The sequence below is a fragment of the Saccostrea cucullata genome, unplaced genomic scaffold, assembly GCF_032062105.1.
Source record: "Saccostrea cucullata isolate Sc308-1 unplaced genomic scaffold, CSIRO_AGI_Scuc_v1 ctg7593, whole genome shotgun sequence".
NCBI classification, from domain to species: domain Eukaryota; kingdom Metazoa; phylum Mollusca; class Bivalvia; order Ostreida; family Ostreidae; genus Saccostrea; species Saccostrea cuccullata.
Genome location: NW_026928811.1, coordinates 16,821 through 34,174, shown reverse-complemented (window position 1 = coordinate 34,174; position 17,354 = coordinate 16,821). Strand labels below are relative to the sequence as shown.

The 17,354-nt window shown below is 35.9% G+C and overlaps 1 protein-coding gene across 1 annotated transcript in view; it reads left to right on the top strand.

Moving 5' to 3' along the window:
• Positions 1 to 236: 236 nt before the first annotated feature.
• Positions 237 to 17,354, top strand: part of LOC134278773 (multiple epidermal growth factor-like domains protein 10) — a gene marked incomplete at its 5' end in the record, with an annotated part of 28,638 nt that continues 11,520 nt past the window's right edge. Inside the window, 6 exons of the mRNA XM_062761061.1 lie at positions 237 to 443; positions 9,657 to 9,908; positions 10,006 to 10,146; positions 11,282 to 11,419; positions 16,219 to 16,356; positions 16,981 to 17,118. Coding sequence (XP_062617045.1) covers positions 237 to 443; positions 9,657 to 9,908; positions 10,006 to 10,146; positions 11,282 to 11,419; positions 16,219 to 16,356; positions 16,981 to 17,118 — 1,014 coding nt within the window. The remainder of the gene's footprint in view (positions 444 to 9,656; positions 9,909 to 10,005; positions 10,147 to 11,281; positions 11,420 to 16,218; positions 16,357 to 16,980; positions 17,119 to 17,354) is intronic.

Below are 17,354 nucleotides of genomic sequence, written 5' to 3'. Positions count from 1 at the left end.
AGATAACCCATTCTATTAGTCAATTTCATTGAATCGCCTTTTTATCTAGGGTACTTTCTCACTGAGAAGGAAATAACTTTAAGGAAATTATCTTTGCAAAATACCAGTGTTACCGACCTCAGAAATAAAATTTCTTCATAAATTTAACCATGACGCTTTTTTGTAACCTTAACGGTTCAGATTTATTTTAATTTTACATTTTTTTTTCAAGAAAATTTAGCTTTTAAATAAACCAGCATGGCAGGCGCACAACTGGTCCGGTAAGGAAACAGAATGGGGAGCATGGAAGGCAGTGGATGGACAATATTATAACCGTGCTGCAGGTGGAAACCAGTGTACGATATCAGCAGATGGACAACAGATAGCCGAATGGAGGGTAGATCTTCGGAGAATTGTCAGCATTAGTTATATCGACATCTGTTACAGGACTGATAATGTTCGTAGTATGTACACCGTAAAAAAATCCAATAGAAACAGAAGAATTGCAGTGATGGAAATGGCTAAGCGCCTATAATTCTTTTTGAATTATAATTTCCTTTTGGATTCGTCTTTGTACCATCTATTACTATGAGATCAGTTACCTTTTGGGAAAAAATTACTTTGCTTACATAGTGTCTAAATAATGTAAGTAGCTTTTCAATCATATATTCAATTTACATATTACAAGTAAAAGATGATATTGAAAACATGACAAAGAGTATGTTCCCAAAATATTTACATCCATGAATGAATATTTCAAAAAAATTATTAAGAAATCTGAAATACTTCATGAGTTGTTATTTTCTTTTTTTTAAAAAAAAACTTGAATGTAATCAGTAAATGTATTTTCTACATGTATTAATTATGTCTCAGATTAAAATAAGTTAAAAAGCTCTGAATGAAATATTTTGAAATTATCGATTAACTATTTACAAAAAACGGTGTTTCAAACACAATATACTTTGTGTTTCTTGGAAAGAATACTAGCATTAAGAACCTATTCACACCTCATACAATTGTTGTATCTTAAAGTTAGCATATTCTTTAATTCAATTTCATATATTTTATAACTTCCATGTCATTAATCGCTGATATTATTAAGTATACTTTTCAGGTCCCGGTGCGTTTTATGATCGTTTTGCCGGCTTTACCTCTACGTCTCTAATACTACATCGAAGGAGAACGAAAGAATGTTTCCACGAATTGCAAAATGTGAACGGTACGCCATCGGAAGACCAGAGAATGAATTGTTCTGTGTATGGAAGATTTGTCATTTACTTCAACCAGCGAAATCCAAGGCTTTCACTATCCTTCCTACTATTCTCAGTATGCATACAATGAATTGTGCGAAGTGAAAGTATTTGGTAAGTTCTGTTTTATAACACACAGTGTTTCAGTATACACTACAGACTTATCTTTTACACTGCCTGGCTCTATTTTACAATTTGTAATTTTGTATTTTGGACAATACACAAGGTATATTGATTGATTAACCTCGCTTTTTAAAAAGGCTGCCTGTTACTGGATATTATGGAGAGAATTGTACCAAAACCTGTCCACGGAACTGTCAGGGACAGCAGTGTGACGCCCCAATACTGGAAATTGTCTGAATGGTTGTATAGAAGGATTTAAAGGCCCACACTGTAGTTATTGTAAGTGTATTCATTTTAATCGAAAACTTTATTTTAAAATTACTTTTATTTATTCGGGAAAAAAGCCCTTTGATGACTGACTTTTTTTAAACATTCTCATATCCCGAATGTTAAATTCCATAAAAAGTTTATGTTTATTAATTATTCATCCTTTGATCAAAAGTTAATCTTGCACTACGGAAACCAGCCTGGCAAGAAAACGATTATCCCCATCATTCTTTAGTATGGGGAGCAGCAAAGGCTGTAGATGGGAAATAACCACCGCTCAGCATTGGGATACCAGTGCACAATATCAGCAGATGGAAAACGAACAGCAACATGGAGAGTGGATCTGCAGGGTTTGTTTAGTATCAGTCATATCCACATCTACTACAGAACTGGTAATAGTCCTAGTAAGTATTCAGTATTGTGAATGATTGGGTGATGAAAGTGTTCTTTCATAGAAAACTAAGCGTATGTACTGTTTAAAATCAACTTTTTTTTCACTTTATTTATAAATTTTTAACAACACTGGTACAAATAACATGTACAATTTGAAAAATCTAATGACAATTTTATAAATTTGTTTTTTAAATCGGTTTTTAGAAAGACAGGTAGATTGACGTCGTAATAGTGTTTCGATGCTAGGGTAAACTGAAGCTCTTAAAAGAAAAAGTATTATATGTGAATATATGCTCTTTTAAAAGTAAAACATAGAAATTAGCAAATCTCCCGATGATTTTCATTATTGTTTATGTGAATCATTTGAATCTGTCATATTTTGTAGTATGCTATAAAACAGGAACATTCGTTACTTTTGAAATGTTTCCTGTGGAAACAAGATCGTAAAATTTTCAGTTTCTAAGATATTATTTACAATATGGTAATACTTTCATCATATATTATAACCTGAGCAAAAAGGTTATTGTAATATTTGTAAAATTTGCATAAATGACACTGTCCAGTATTTCCCTTCACTACATGTAAATGCGTTGGGACGTGGAGACCGGTTCTTCGGATGAGACCGTATAAACTGATGTCCTGTGTTGCAGTAGATGCTGGCATGAAAAAGATCCCTCCCTGTTCAATGGCCTTAAGTGCCGAATATCCAACAAGAAAATTCCAGCTCTCCGCCGGCAAGTGGTGACGTCTCCATATGAGTGAAAAATTCTCGAGAGGGGCGTTAAACAATCATAATCAATCAATCAATACTACAGTTAATGTACCATGTATTTTAGGACGATCCTTTGAAAATTCCTGGGAGGTGGATTGCCCCCAAACTTGTGTATTCTATTGAATCTATAACCAAGGCCCCGTGTCAGGGCAAAGGCGCGGACGTAAAGATCCCTCCCTGCTGAAAGGCCGTAGAGTGCCGGAGCATAGGCCTAAATTGGCAGCCCTTTACCGGCAATGGTGACGTCTCCATATATCAGTGAAATATTCTGGAGAGGGACGTTAAACGAATACAATCAATCTATCAAGAAACGTTACATCTGTTATTAAACTTTAGATTTTTTCTTACTTAGTTTTCTCACAATAAACCCCCAGTTGTCTCCCTTCAATCTGTTAGAGTACGCAAATATAAATTTCTTGTAGATAAAGTAAAGCTTATAGTGGGAAAAAACTATTTCACCACTGAAAGCGAATTTAAACTGTAAACCAACTTTCATTCGCGTGCGAGAAATTTCTGCGAGGTTCGCGAGAGCCTCGTCATGCAATATTTCTCGCCGCGATCCTTAAAGTCTCTCTCGTCTGTTATCAAAAAGATCTTAAAAGGCTTGATTGCGAAAATATGAGGGGTGTTAGAAAAAGTTCGCGGACAAGTTCTATTGTGAGCGCGCTATTTCCACGAAACCAGTCAAACTTTCCAGATAAAATCTTAACCATTTTTCCAATTAATATACAAGAATTTGTTTCTCTCTGGTGATTATTAAAAATTAAAAATTTGCGTCACGGAGCATGCTACATTTTTGGCAAGTTTATATCACAAAGACTCTTTATTTAAAATTAAAAATTGCACAATTTTAGCGCAAAGGGATTAATGATATTTTTCCTGCCGCTAAAGCATACAGGAAACGTCACTGGGAGAAATTTTGAACTAAATTGGATGGTATATGACTGTATTATAGCCGAATATAAATGATCAACGCGTAAAAGCACAGAATAAATAAATTGCTAGATTCTCATTCGAGTTTTTTTTTAAAAATGGAGGCGGGCGGGCGGCTTTTATTTTATATTTTTTATTTTTTCAATTTTGCAGATTTTTTTATTGACCTGGTCAATGTGTAATTATATCTAGAATACCTGAATAAAAGTCATAGTAAAGGTTCAATTACCTCTTACTTCACATCATCGCTAATCTTTTTTACCAATGACCCTTGTTTAAAGTATATACGCTTGTATTTCAGTAATATTACCATCTTTTCAGCTGTCAAAATCATGTCGACTTCGCGGGGATTTAAACGAAAAGGATGGGACGAAATCCGAGTACCGATCAGAATTAAGACGAGAAAAACAAGAAATAAAAAAAAAGAGGCGGGGGTATAAAATCGGGGGCGGGCATGGAATATTCAGGAATATTTTTATTATGGCCAAATCGGAACGTCATTGAGCGTCACGGAGCACTGCACTACGAAAAAATTATTTGTGCAGACAGGAACATGTGAGATTAAAATGTCAAAGATGCTGCTGGGAATTCTCTACACATACAAAGAACAAGTTTTCAAATGATTGTAGCTTCATAAGAATGGAGGGAGTAACATTTTGAATGATTAACTCCTTGATACTCCATCGATACTTCAATACACCCATATCACATGGACGTTGCGTTGCGCCTATATGGTTTTGCAAAGCTTCCATACCTTATCGATTAACTGCATAGACTTTTTTTTTATTTTTTAAGATTTCAATGATATCCGAATTAATACAAAAGACATTATAGTAGAAAAGTAACATGTCTTGATATAGAAATCCAATTTTAAAATAGAAAAAAGATCTGAAGAAATGCAAGATTTATAGAACTGCGACAAAGCTTAACAGGTTGAAATCTGGTTGTCACGTCTGTTGTGTATTGGAACACACTTGACCAGTAATGAAGAAAACACGTGTGTATCGCAGAAACTACTTTTTAATTGAATTAACATGTAACAGTGAGAACCAATAACATACACATAACAAAGTTCCGGAATACATGGACACAACATTCCTCCCTCTTAAGTTTTGAAGTAAGATTTACCCCTTTACATTAATTTCTGTGCCTTGCTGGTACATAATGTAATTCGCGGAAACATATTACATACAAATGTAAACTATACATTTAAGAACAAAGCATTAATAGCAACATATGTACAAAACTTTTGTTTCCTTGTGATACCATGAGGATTATTATGCCTCAAGTCTGCACTAGTATCACATTTCACTTCAAACATAATCAGCAAGATGTTTGGGCGGTTTCCTGACACGACTCGGATATCTTGGTTCAGGGACAGCTTGAGTAGATGGCATGGCACGGTCGTCATTGGATGGATGCGAAGGACGTGGTTCTGCATTGGACGCGGGCGAGCTCTGTTTCGCGATGTTTGACTTTACTGGTTGTTGACTCACAGCTGTGTTATTGTTGCTAGGTTGAATATGTAAGTCCTCCTGAAATGGCACATTTGAAGAACGCAACTGATCAGCGTGTCGTCTCCATGTGACTCCTGGTGTTACTTCTACAGAATATGATACAGGTCCAGTCTGAGCTGTCACAGTTCCGGAAGTCCACTGAGAATGATCCTTTCGGTAGTCACGAACAGCAACAGAATCTCCTGGTTCGAATTTACGTAACACACTTTTTCTTCTTTCGCGCACTTCACACTGTTTCTCCTCTACTTTCCTCCTGACATCTGGTTTCATAAGATCTAAACGAGATGGTAAGTTTCTGCCCATGAATAGTTTTGCTGGACTTTCATTTGTTGTGCACTGTGGAGCATTACGGTAAGCCATAGGAAAATTGCTGAGTTTCTTCACCATGCTACCACTTTCCTTTTTACTCGACTTGAGACTCATCTTGAATGACTGCACAAATCTTTCTGCTAAACCGTTAGTACTGGGGTGATAGGGTGCTGAGGTTATGTGTTTTATACCGTTTCCTCTAGTAAAATTCGCAAACTCTTTCGATGTGAATTGAGGTCCATTGTCACTTACAATTTGTGATGGTAAGCCATTACGTGCAAAAACGGTACGTAATACATCTATGGTCTGGGAAGATGTGGTAGTTTTGACAAGGTATCACCTCTGGCCACTTAGAGTAAGCGTCAACAATAATTAAGAACATTGAATTGAGAAACGGACCCGCAAAATCGATATGGATCCTTTCCCATGGTCTAGACGGCCATTTCCAGGGGTGAGTAGGCGGCTGGTGGCGGTACGCTTCACTGCCTGACATCCAGCACAGCTCTTTGTCAAAAGTTCTATATCCCGATCTATCCCTGGCCACCAAGCATGACTTCTTGCTAAGGTTTTCAATTTAACAACACCAATGTGACCTTGATGTAGTGATCAAAACTTGACTTCGCAGTGACGGCGGAATCACAACACGTATTCACCATAATAGACAGTTCTGGTGAATAGTAAGTTCACTACGGCGCGTAAAGTATGAATCCATCTCCTTCGATTCTGAATTTGCAGACCAACCTCTGGACACATTATCGTAAACTTTCGACAAGAGGTAATCATGCCTTGTTTCACGCTGGATTGCTTCAGGTTTGATAGGTAGATGTTCCAGTTGACTGACATGCAACATTTCCACTTCCGTTTCCTCTTCTTTGTCCACTGATCTGTTACCCTCACACGTGACAGGTAAGCGGGACAAGCTGTCAGCATTTCCATGTTTCTTTGTATTTCTGTAGATTATATCATAGCTGTAGCCAGCCAGGAACAGTGCGTACCTCTGCAGCCTAGCTGCTGTTGTGTTTGCGATCCCCTTCTTTGGACCAAATATAGAGATTAGTGGTTCGTGGTCTGTAATGAGACGAAAACTTCTTCCATAAACATAAGTGTTGAAACGTTTTACTCCCCAGATAATTCCTGAGTTTCTCTCCTTCTATCTGTGAGTAGTTTTTCTCAGATGTGCTGAGTGAACGTGACGCATAAGCAATTGGTCTCTCTTCACCATTGGGCATAATGTGACTCAAAACAGCTTCAAGGCCATAAGGAGAGGCATCTGTCGCAAGACATAAGGGTAAGTTTGGATCATAATGGGTAAGTACTTCATCTGATGTTATGAGCTTTTTAACAGTCTTGAAAGCCTCCTCACAGTCTTTTGTCCAACACCACTTGCGGTCCTTCTCCAGTAAGTTGTACAGTGGGTGAAGCACTGTAGATAAATTGGGAATGAAACGTGCATAGTAGTTCACAATCCTTAAGAAGGAACGAAGCTCGGACACATTAGTAGGTTGTGGTGCATTTACAATAGCTTCTATCTTCTTCTGTGTCTTTTGTAAACCATGACGGTCAATTTCATGCCTACAGAAAGATACTTTATCCTTGAAAAATTGGCACTTGTCCAAGTTTACTCTGAGTCCATATTCTGCAAATCTGCCAAGCACAGAGTCTAAATTTCGTAAATGCTCTGCTTCATCTTTGCCTGTGATGATCATATCGTCGATGATACACTTCACTCCAGGAAGTCCTTGAAGCACCATATCCATCGAACGCTGCCAAATTGCTGGCGCAGACGCAACACCATACACTAGGCGATTGTAACGATATAAGCCTTTCTCTGTGTTTATCGTAAGTAAGGGACGGGAATCTTCTTCTACCTCCATCTGTAGGTAAGCATGTTTTAAATCCTCTATTGAGAATTGTTGTCCTCCAGACAGAGCAGCAAATATATCTTCAATTCTTGGAAGAGGGTACTGGTCAACTTCTAATACTGGGTTAAGAGTCACTTTGAAATCTCCGCACACACGAACTGAACCATCCTTCTTACTGACTGGTACAATCGGCGTAGCCCATTCACTAAAGTTGCACTTCTCCAGTACACCATCTTTCACCAACTTCTCTAGTTCTACCTCAACTTTAGGTTTAAGTGCATAAGGTACCTGTCTGGCTTGACGAACTTGGGTTTTGCATCAGGTTTAACTGTCAACTTGGCCTTGATTCCTTTTAAGGTTCCCCAATCATCATTGAATACACTGACGTTTATCTAACACAGTTTTGAGATTTTTCTCTGCTTTACATGTTGCAAGCGATTTTATTTCTGGCCAGTTCAGTGTAATCTGTTTCAGCCAATCTCGACCAAACAGTGTAACTCCAGCTTTCTTCATAACATACAGATTAAGGTCCTTGCGCTGGTCCTGGTATCTCACACTGACTTCTGCAACACCCGCAGGTTTAATTTTTTCTCCTGTGTAAGTCTTTAACATAATGTCACGGGGTTTCATCTTGACGTTTGGAAATTTTTTCTTGAATATTTTCTCGGGAATAACAGATACTGCGGCTCCTGTATCCAATTCCATTTCCAGACTAACACTGTTTACTATGGGTGTGATCCTTATCACATCATCTGATCTTCTCATGGAGTTAATATCCATCTCTAAAGTCTTTATGTAGATCTCATTACTATCTGAACTGTCATTTTGATTTATCATGTGAACACTCATCTTATTTTTTCTTCTGGCTGCGACATGCATGTTTAGAGTGACCCTTCTTGTGACACTTGAAACACTCCTTGTCTCTGTAATAACAACTTTGTGGCTTGTGGTCACCATTGCACCGGAAACATGATTCTTCCCTTGGTGAACATTCCCTGATGTTCCACCATATCCGTGAGACTTCTTTTTTAGTATGTAGTTTATGTACACTAGCACTAGGACTGTGCTTACCTGAAGTTCTGTAGCATCCCTGGCTGCTGTCTCCATAGCAACGACTATATCTGTAGCGGACGTAAAAGTTAATTCAGCCTCGGATAAAAGTTTCTTTTGTATATGCTCATTGCGTAAGCCACAAACAAGTCTGTCTCGTAACATATCATCCAGAATAAACAATGTTCAGTTAACTTCCTCAGTGCAGCTACATAATCAAGAATAGTCTTACCTTCTGCTTGCTCCCTCTTATGAAAGCGAAAACGTTCAGCTATGACAAGAGGTTTTGGACACAGATGCTTTCGTAATGTCGCTACTAGGTCGCCATACGATACTTCTGAAGGTTTCTTGGGTCCGCGAGCCTCTCGCAGCAGTGAATAAGTGTTTCCACCAATCAGTGTAAGTAAAACGGGTACTTTCTTCTCTGATTTAACTTCATTACAAGTAAAATATTGTTCAAGGCGTTCATGATATGAATCCCATGATTCAACTGCACTATCAAATGGTTCCAATCGGCCTATTTTCCCTGCCATTACTGTGAAAGCACGTGGACCGGTACACAGAACAAATTCGTACACAATCCGAACAGTTACTTGCACAAATTCGACTAAATCAGAATGTCACACTCACCGACACGTTTATCCGAGTAACTCATACATTTATGCGTAGGCTTGAACACATTCCTCGTCGCCAATGTTGTGTATTGGAACACACTTGACCAGTAATGAAGAAAACACGTGTGTATCGCAGGAACTACTTTTTAATTGAATTAACATGTAACAGTGAGAACCAATAACATACACATAACAAAGTTCCGGAATACATGGACACAACAACGTCGCTTATGTCAAGTGATTGCTCCGTGAATTCCATGAACCCATGGTAAAAATGGTTGTAAAATTTCAAGATTTTATTATATGGACCTGATTTTTTACATACCAATACACAAAATGTAGGAATTTATCAGACACAAGTGTTACTTCACACTACAAAATAGATTTTCCGTAATTCAATGTGTCCGCGAACTTTTCTAACAACTCTCGTATATCGCCACGAACTGCTTTACAAATGGTAAATCTTGAAATAAAGTCGTCGCGCATAAAAGTTGGTTTACAGTAGACATTTTTGTCTCAAAAGCAAATTGTGAAATTAAGAAGTAAATTGACGAGAAAAAATCACTCCATTAGACATTTTTATTTAGGCCCTGGTGCATTCTATCAGCGTTTTGCCGGGTTTTTCGTCTACATTTCAAACGATACCTCGAAGGACAACGGTGTTCTATGTTTTCATGAAAAACAAAATATCAGTGGTTCACCCATAGAGAATCAGACCTTGAGCTGTCCATTTGACGGACGTTATGTGATATACTACAACGAGAGGAGAGCGGGCGTACACTATCCAGAATATTACTCCACATTTGCTTCGAATGACTTATGTGAATTTGAAGTTTATGGTGAGTTTTCTGTTCCTGATAAGGATTTACTACATGAATGTTATTAAAAAGAAATAAAACAGTGATATGAAATTTTTTATCAATTTTATTTAAACAGGATGTCCTAATTCTACACACTACGGAAAGTATTGTGACCAAATGTGTTCGGACAGTTGTCTTGGACAGAGGTGTAATTTCTTAACAGGGAACTGTCTCATGGGATGTTCAAGGGGACATAAGGGACCTCAATGTAGACAAAGTAAGCTGCAAATTAATATGCAGTTTTATTTTTATGTAGGTAATAAATATTTTAAGTTTTAAGCAGAAACAGATGCAAAACCCTAGTTATACATTGTAGTATATATAAGTTATTAACTGACTAATTTATTTGAAAGTTAATACTTTTTATTAAAACCTTAACCAAATAAATGTAATTAAATATATGTATGTGTACATTGTGTTTGTCAATTTGTTTTAACTTTCTGCATCGCATGTATCTACTGATAAGTTGTGTTATACACATCAGAGTAAACAATTACTCAAAGATTGAGAGTGTTTTTTTCCTTAAGGTAGGATTTTTCTCTCTGGTTTCTGACAAGATGGGATAATCAAAGTACATTTGTCAATATGTCTTGTATATTTAGATTTTGAAATTTAAAAGACCATATTTTTCTTTCCTCATCACAATTATACAGCTTTCAATAGAAATGGTAAATGGCGTTTGAAAACTAGCAGGGACTAAATTTTTGGCGGAATGGTGGCGTATGAAAATATCTCCTTTTTTGCCTCTCAAAATTATTATAGAACATTGAATTTAGTTATTATTTTTACGCAATCAAAGACTAGACGAAATGTTTAAATGTAAGTTAAATTATTAATTGGGACTAAAGTTTCAAAATATATCAAATAAATAAGATTTTTCACGCATACTAGAACTATGTTGGCTTTTAAATGCTTCAAATCTAAGTACAGATTGGGGCCAAAAATCTGTAAAAAGTATTATTTCTCTCTAAGTAAACGATCAAAACTTTTAGTTTTTGTATCATTTTGTACCTTTCTGTGACAACTTTACTATATGTGAAAATTAGAAAAAGTTAAATATAAGAAGCAAATAATAATAACTAATAAATCCTAAAATTTTAAGAAAAGTAGAGGAAATTCGGATATTTTTATTCTTAATGTCCAGGTTAAAGGTAATGACCTTGATCTTACCTTTCCTCTAATATTAAATGGGTAATTTTAATCTCACTGATACTATCACTTAGTGATATTGTCCTCTTCATTCTGTGAAAATTTCATTAATTTTTAAATACAAGAAATGTGAGAAGAATCCTACCTTAAACGCGGATCTAATAAGTACAATACAATTTTATCATTCTATAATTATGTAAAAGAATGTGACGGTGGAATGTTTGGAGGATCCTGCAGTCAGAAATGTGGTCATTGTTATGGTAAAACACAGTGTCATCATATCAACGGTTCATGTCTAGGAGGGTGTTCTGCCGGATATATTGGATCTCTTTGCAACAAACGTAAGAAAAACTATACCTTCAATGTTTAATTATGTTCCCCAAACGAAGTTGGGGAACATATTGTTTTTACTCTGTTTCTTATTAAGGTCTTCCGTTTCAGACGGAAGACCTTCTAGCGATTCTACTGTTTCTTTTTATTTTTTTTTCCCCTTTTCTGGTCAGAAAGATTTCTCAGAGATGGCTGGACGGATTTTCTTGAAATTTTCAGAGATGGTAGAGAATAAAAATACGCCCAGACGTTTTCTTCATTTTTTCAAAATTCACTTCCGGTCGTCAGATATGTCCGATTTCCGCCTCTTTCAAAATTATTTTGTCTCAATCATATCTCAGAAACGGTAAGAGATTAAGACACCAAACTTACAGGGATAATAGATCGTGATTAGTAGGCGAGCCCATTTGGGTTAAGATCGACCGCCGTCACTTCCGGTCGTCACAGGAAGTGATCAAAGAAATCGAAAATTTCAACTTTTCTTTTTTGAAACTTTTTTTGCATCACATTATAGCATCTTGTTTGTAGTTTCGAAATATATCAGTCTCACCGGAAACAAAAACGACAACTTCCGGTTATAAGAGAAAAACTGCATATTTTCAGTATTTTTCTTTCCCATAAATGTTTTTTATAGATGAAGCATTTTTAATCATTTTTGGATATGTTATTTAGACTGCAAATGACTACAGTAACGTCAAATATCTTTGTAAAATTCACTTCCGGTCGCGTGATTTCCTGTCCTCAAAATGAGAAGTTATCACAGCTAGATCTCGTCAACGGTAAGAGATTAAGACATCAAACTTATAAAAGTGGTAGATCTTGATAAGTAGACCAATTCAGTTGGGATAAGATTGTCAGCCGTCACTTCCGGTCGTCACAGGAAGTGATCCAAAAAATCAAAATTTTTAACTTTTCTTTCATGAAACTTTTTTTGCATCACATTTTAACATCTTATTTGTATTTTTGAAATATATCAGTCCGACCGGAAACTAAAACGACAACTTCCGGTTTTAAGAGAAAAACTGCATATTTTCAGTATTTTTCTTTCCCATAAATATATCTTATAGATAAAGTATTTGTCATGATTTTTGGATATGTTATTTAGATTGCAAATGACTACAGTTACGTCAAATATCTTTGTAAAATTCACTTCCGGTCGGGTGATTTCCTGTCCTCAAAATGAGAAGTTATTATAGCTACATCTCGTAAATGGTAAGAGATGAAGACAACAAACTTATAGGAGTGGTACATCTTCATGAGTAGGCAAAATAATATGAGTAAAGATTGTCGGTTGTCACTTCCGGTCGTCACAGGAAGTGGTCAAATAAATCAAAAAAATTTCAACTTTTCTATTATGGAACGTTTATTGCGTCACATTATAGCATCTTTTTTGCAGTTTCAAAATATATCAGTCCCACCGGAAATAAAAACGATAACTTCCGGTTATAAGAGAAAAAATATATGATTTGAGTACTTTCTTTCTAATATATATTTTTTATAGATGAAGTGTTTGCAACGGTTTTTGGTTATGTTATTTAGACTGCAAATGTCTACAGTAAACATCAGACATCTATGTAAAATTTACTTCCGGTCGCGTGATTTCCTGTCCTAAAAATGAGAAGTTATCATAGCTAGATATCGTAAACGGTAAGAGATTAAGACACCAAACTTATAGGAATGGTAGATCTTGATGAGTAGGCAAATCTATTTGGGTTAACATCGTCCGCCGTCACTTCCGGTTATCACAGGAAGTGATCAAATAAATCAAAAGTTTCAACTTTTCTTTATGGAATCTTTCGTCGTAATACATTATAGCATCTTATTTATAGTTTTGAAATATGTCAGTCCCAGTGGAAATAGAAAAGACAACTATGAGAGAAAAACTGCGTAAATTTAGTATCATACTATCCCATAGATACTTTTTATAAAAAGTGTAATAGAAATCATTTTAGGACATGTTATTCAGATTGAAATGTCTAGAGTAACTTCAAATTTCTTTTCAAAAAATGTACTTCCGGTCACTTGATTTCATTAAGTTAACATTACGAGATCTCTTAATCTGCAAGAGATCAAGACACTGAACTTACATGTATAATAAACCATAAAGATTGGGCACCAGATATAGGATAACTTGCGTCTGATGTCACTTTCAGTCGTCATAGAAAGTGATAAAAGAATTAATGAAAATGATTTTTGTAAATGTTATTAAGACTATAATTGTCTAAAGTAACGTCGAGAATCTTGGTAAGTTACACCTCCGGTCGTTTGTTTTCTTGAAATCATTTTAAATATTAGATGCCTTTTTAACATAGATAAAACCTCATTCATGCAGATAAATAGAGGAGAACGGAAGACCTTCTTTGTTGCTATAGCAACAAGAGTTTCTAGTTATTATGTTCCCCAAACGAAGTTGGGGAACATATTGTTTTTACTCTGTTTCTTATTATTATTATTATTTTTCTTCTCGGGAAAATTTTGTCCGCGAATGATCTTGTAAAGTAGACATCCGATTAAGGGGAAACCTTTTTAGGGTAAGTAGGCATGTTATGTAGATTTGCGGAACGAAGGTCATTTTGCGCGCACGTGCTTGCAAGAGCGCGCACGTGCAACACGTGAAATGACCAATATACTTGAAATTGCCGTATCTTTTACATTTTTCGATGTAATGCTTTGATATTTAGACTATATAGACATATTATAACTGTAGATAAGATGACATTGTCAACATGCAATTTTGTGTGCACGTGCTTGCAAGAGCGCGCACGAGAAACACGTGAAATGACCGATTTAATTGATATAGACGTAAATCTTTACTGTTTTGATGAAATGCTTTGAAACTCATAATATAAGGATATAGTAGTAGCATAGACAATATGACATGGTCAAAATAGCAAGATCTCAAGCGCATGCACGTGCGCTTCGCTCTGATTGGCTGAAACTAAAGTCTCAATATCTTTCTTGGTGTTGGATGAAATCCTTTGAAATTTTGAACATAGCCATGCATTAGGATATCCTACAACATGATATATAGCAATTATCAAGAAAACACGTGCATGCACGTGTGCTGCAATCTGATTGGCTGAAACTTTAAATAGCTGTAACTCCCTTGGTTTTCAACCAAACGGGGTGGGATTTAGAACATAGATAGATGTAATGGACTTCTACAAGAAGGTATGTCACCATGCCCATGTATGCACGTACGTGCACGTGAAATGAGTAAAACCAAAAATACACTTGAATGAGCGTATTTTTTAATACTTTTGGATTAAATACTTTAATATTTAGTATATTAAAGTACATAGATTGTGTAGACAAGATGGTATGGTCATTACGCACATACATTCACATGCGCACGCGTGCAATGCTAAAATTTGAATAAACTTGGTACCCTTCTGGGTAAACGTTGTTAAAGTCTCAAATGCATAAAGTTTGTCTTATTTAATGAAGCTAACAGGGGATATGGCACCAAACGGGAGATGGGGAGCGTTTGGGGAACATCTGTAACGATCCCCGTTACAATTAGCACTAGTTATTATTATTTTTCTTCTTCTTCCTGGGTACTTTTTTGTCCGGGAGTGATCTTGTAAACTACACATCCGACTTAGGTAAAACCTTTTTAGGGTCAGTAGGTATGTTATGTAGAATTGCGGAACGAAGGTCATTTTGCGCGCACGTGCTTGCAAGAGCGTGCACGTGCAACACGTGAAATGACCGATTTAATTGATATAGGCGTAACTTTTCACATTTTTGATGAAATCCTTTGAAACTCATAATATAAGAATGTATTAGTAGCATAGACAATATGACATGGTCAAAATAGCAAGATCTCACGCGCATGCACGTGCGCTTTGCTCTGATTGGCTGAAACTAAAGTCTCAATATCTTTCTTGTTTTTTGACGAAATCCTTTGAAATTTTGAACATAGCCATACATTAGGATATCCTACAACGTGATTTATAACAATTATCATGAAAACACGTGCATGCACGTGCGTTGCAATCTGATTGGCTTAAACTTTAAATAGCTATAACTCCCTTGATTTCCAACCAAACAGGATGGGATTTGGAACATAGATAGATATAATGGACCTCTTCAAGAAGGTATGGTCACCATGCACATGCATACACGTGCATGTACATGTGCTGCAATCTCATTGGCTGAAACTTTAAACAGATATAAATCCCCTGGTTTTCAACCAAACGGGGTGGGATTTAGAACATAGATAGATGTAATGGACTTCTACGAGAAGGTATGGTCACCATGCTCATGTATGCACGTGCGTGCACGCGAAATGAGTAAAATCAAAAATACACTTGAATGAGCGTATTTTTTAATACTTTTGGATTAAATACTTTAATATTTAGTATATTAAAATATATAGATTCTGTAGACAATATGATATGGTCATTACGCACATGCATTCACACGCGCACGCGTGCAATGCTAAAATTTGAATGAACTTGGTACACTTCTGGATAAACGTTGTTAACGTCTCAAATGCATAGATTTGTCTTATTTGATGAAACTTACACGGAATATGGCACCAAAAGAGAGTTGGGGAGTGTTTGGGGAACATCTGTAACGGTCCCCGTTACAATTAGCACTAGTTAAGATCAGTATTATTTTTTCACAGTCATGTTAATAACATTTTCATTGTACTGCATGAAACGACAACTAAAGTGGTAAATACATGTGGCATATTTGATTTTCTGTGAATAGACCATGACATACACCTGTATAAAACGATACAAAAATTATAACAATTACATTTTTAAATGAGATTTACTAAATACAGAGAACTTTTTGGTAGAATGTGTGGTTGGGACATACGGATTGAAATGTAACAAAACTTGTGGACTCTGTTCTGATGGATCAAAATGTCACCATGTGAATGGTTCATGCGTAAATGGATGTTCTTCAGGATATAAAATTCCTCTCTGTATCACAGGTAACTGATTTACAGGGTTTAATTTTCACTTACATATATTTTGTTGCATTATCACACCAACTAATGATTTCATTCCTCTTTTAAGAATAAAGAGTGTTCTACTCTAAATCCTTTCATTACTTTCAAATGAAAGTACATTAAACAACAAACACACCATATGGACATAACAACGACACGCAGTAGCTTTATTTGTACAGTATACAGAACATATGCAAAGTATGAAATTACATCAATATGTATATATATACATGTTTATGTTAGATTGAATAAATCATGATAAACCTTAACCTTTATCATGCTCTACGTGTCGTCCTAAACTGGCATTTAAACCACTATTCACCTCTTATATAGCCTTGCTAACGAGACCGGTTCTAAAGAACCACGTGATATTCACCAGGTATTCGAATGAAAACTTTGTAATTCCAAATAAGAAATACATTATCACACCAAGTAGAAATTGATTTCTGTATAACTCGATCCTCAAAAGAAAGAAATCATATAATACATGTACATATGATTATATTTCTTGCATTTATCAAACGTTCTGATATTCACGTGTTTACTTATTAATAATTCTTTAGGCGTGTTTAAGATATGATCATAAAAATATCAATATATTTTAAGAATGTGACCATGGATTTTTTGGCGACGCCTGTAGGGAGGCTTGCGGTCATTGTTTTAGTAACGCACCGTGTCATCATATCAGTGGTTCCTGTTTACATGGATGTTCTGCCGGATACCAGGGTCCTCTTTGTAAGAAAAGTGAGAATCAGGAATAATAAGTACACTTGCTAAAAACGAAAAAAAAGCTGTATACATGTACATGCCTGGATCATCTTCGAAATAATGTTTATTTGCTTAATTTCTCCTGTCGAATAATTGGATCACTTACATTCATGTTCTCTAACGCAATCTATGAAGCGTCAGATAATGATCATTTTCATACTGTTTAAACATTCAAGAAATCAGAAAAGCAAATTAGGCTTTCCAATGTGAAA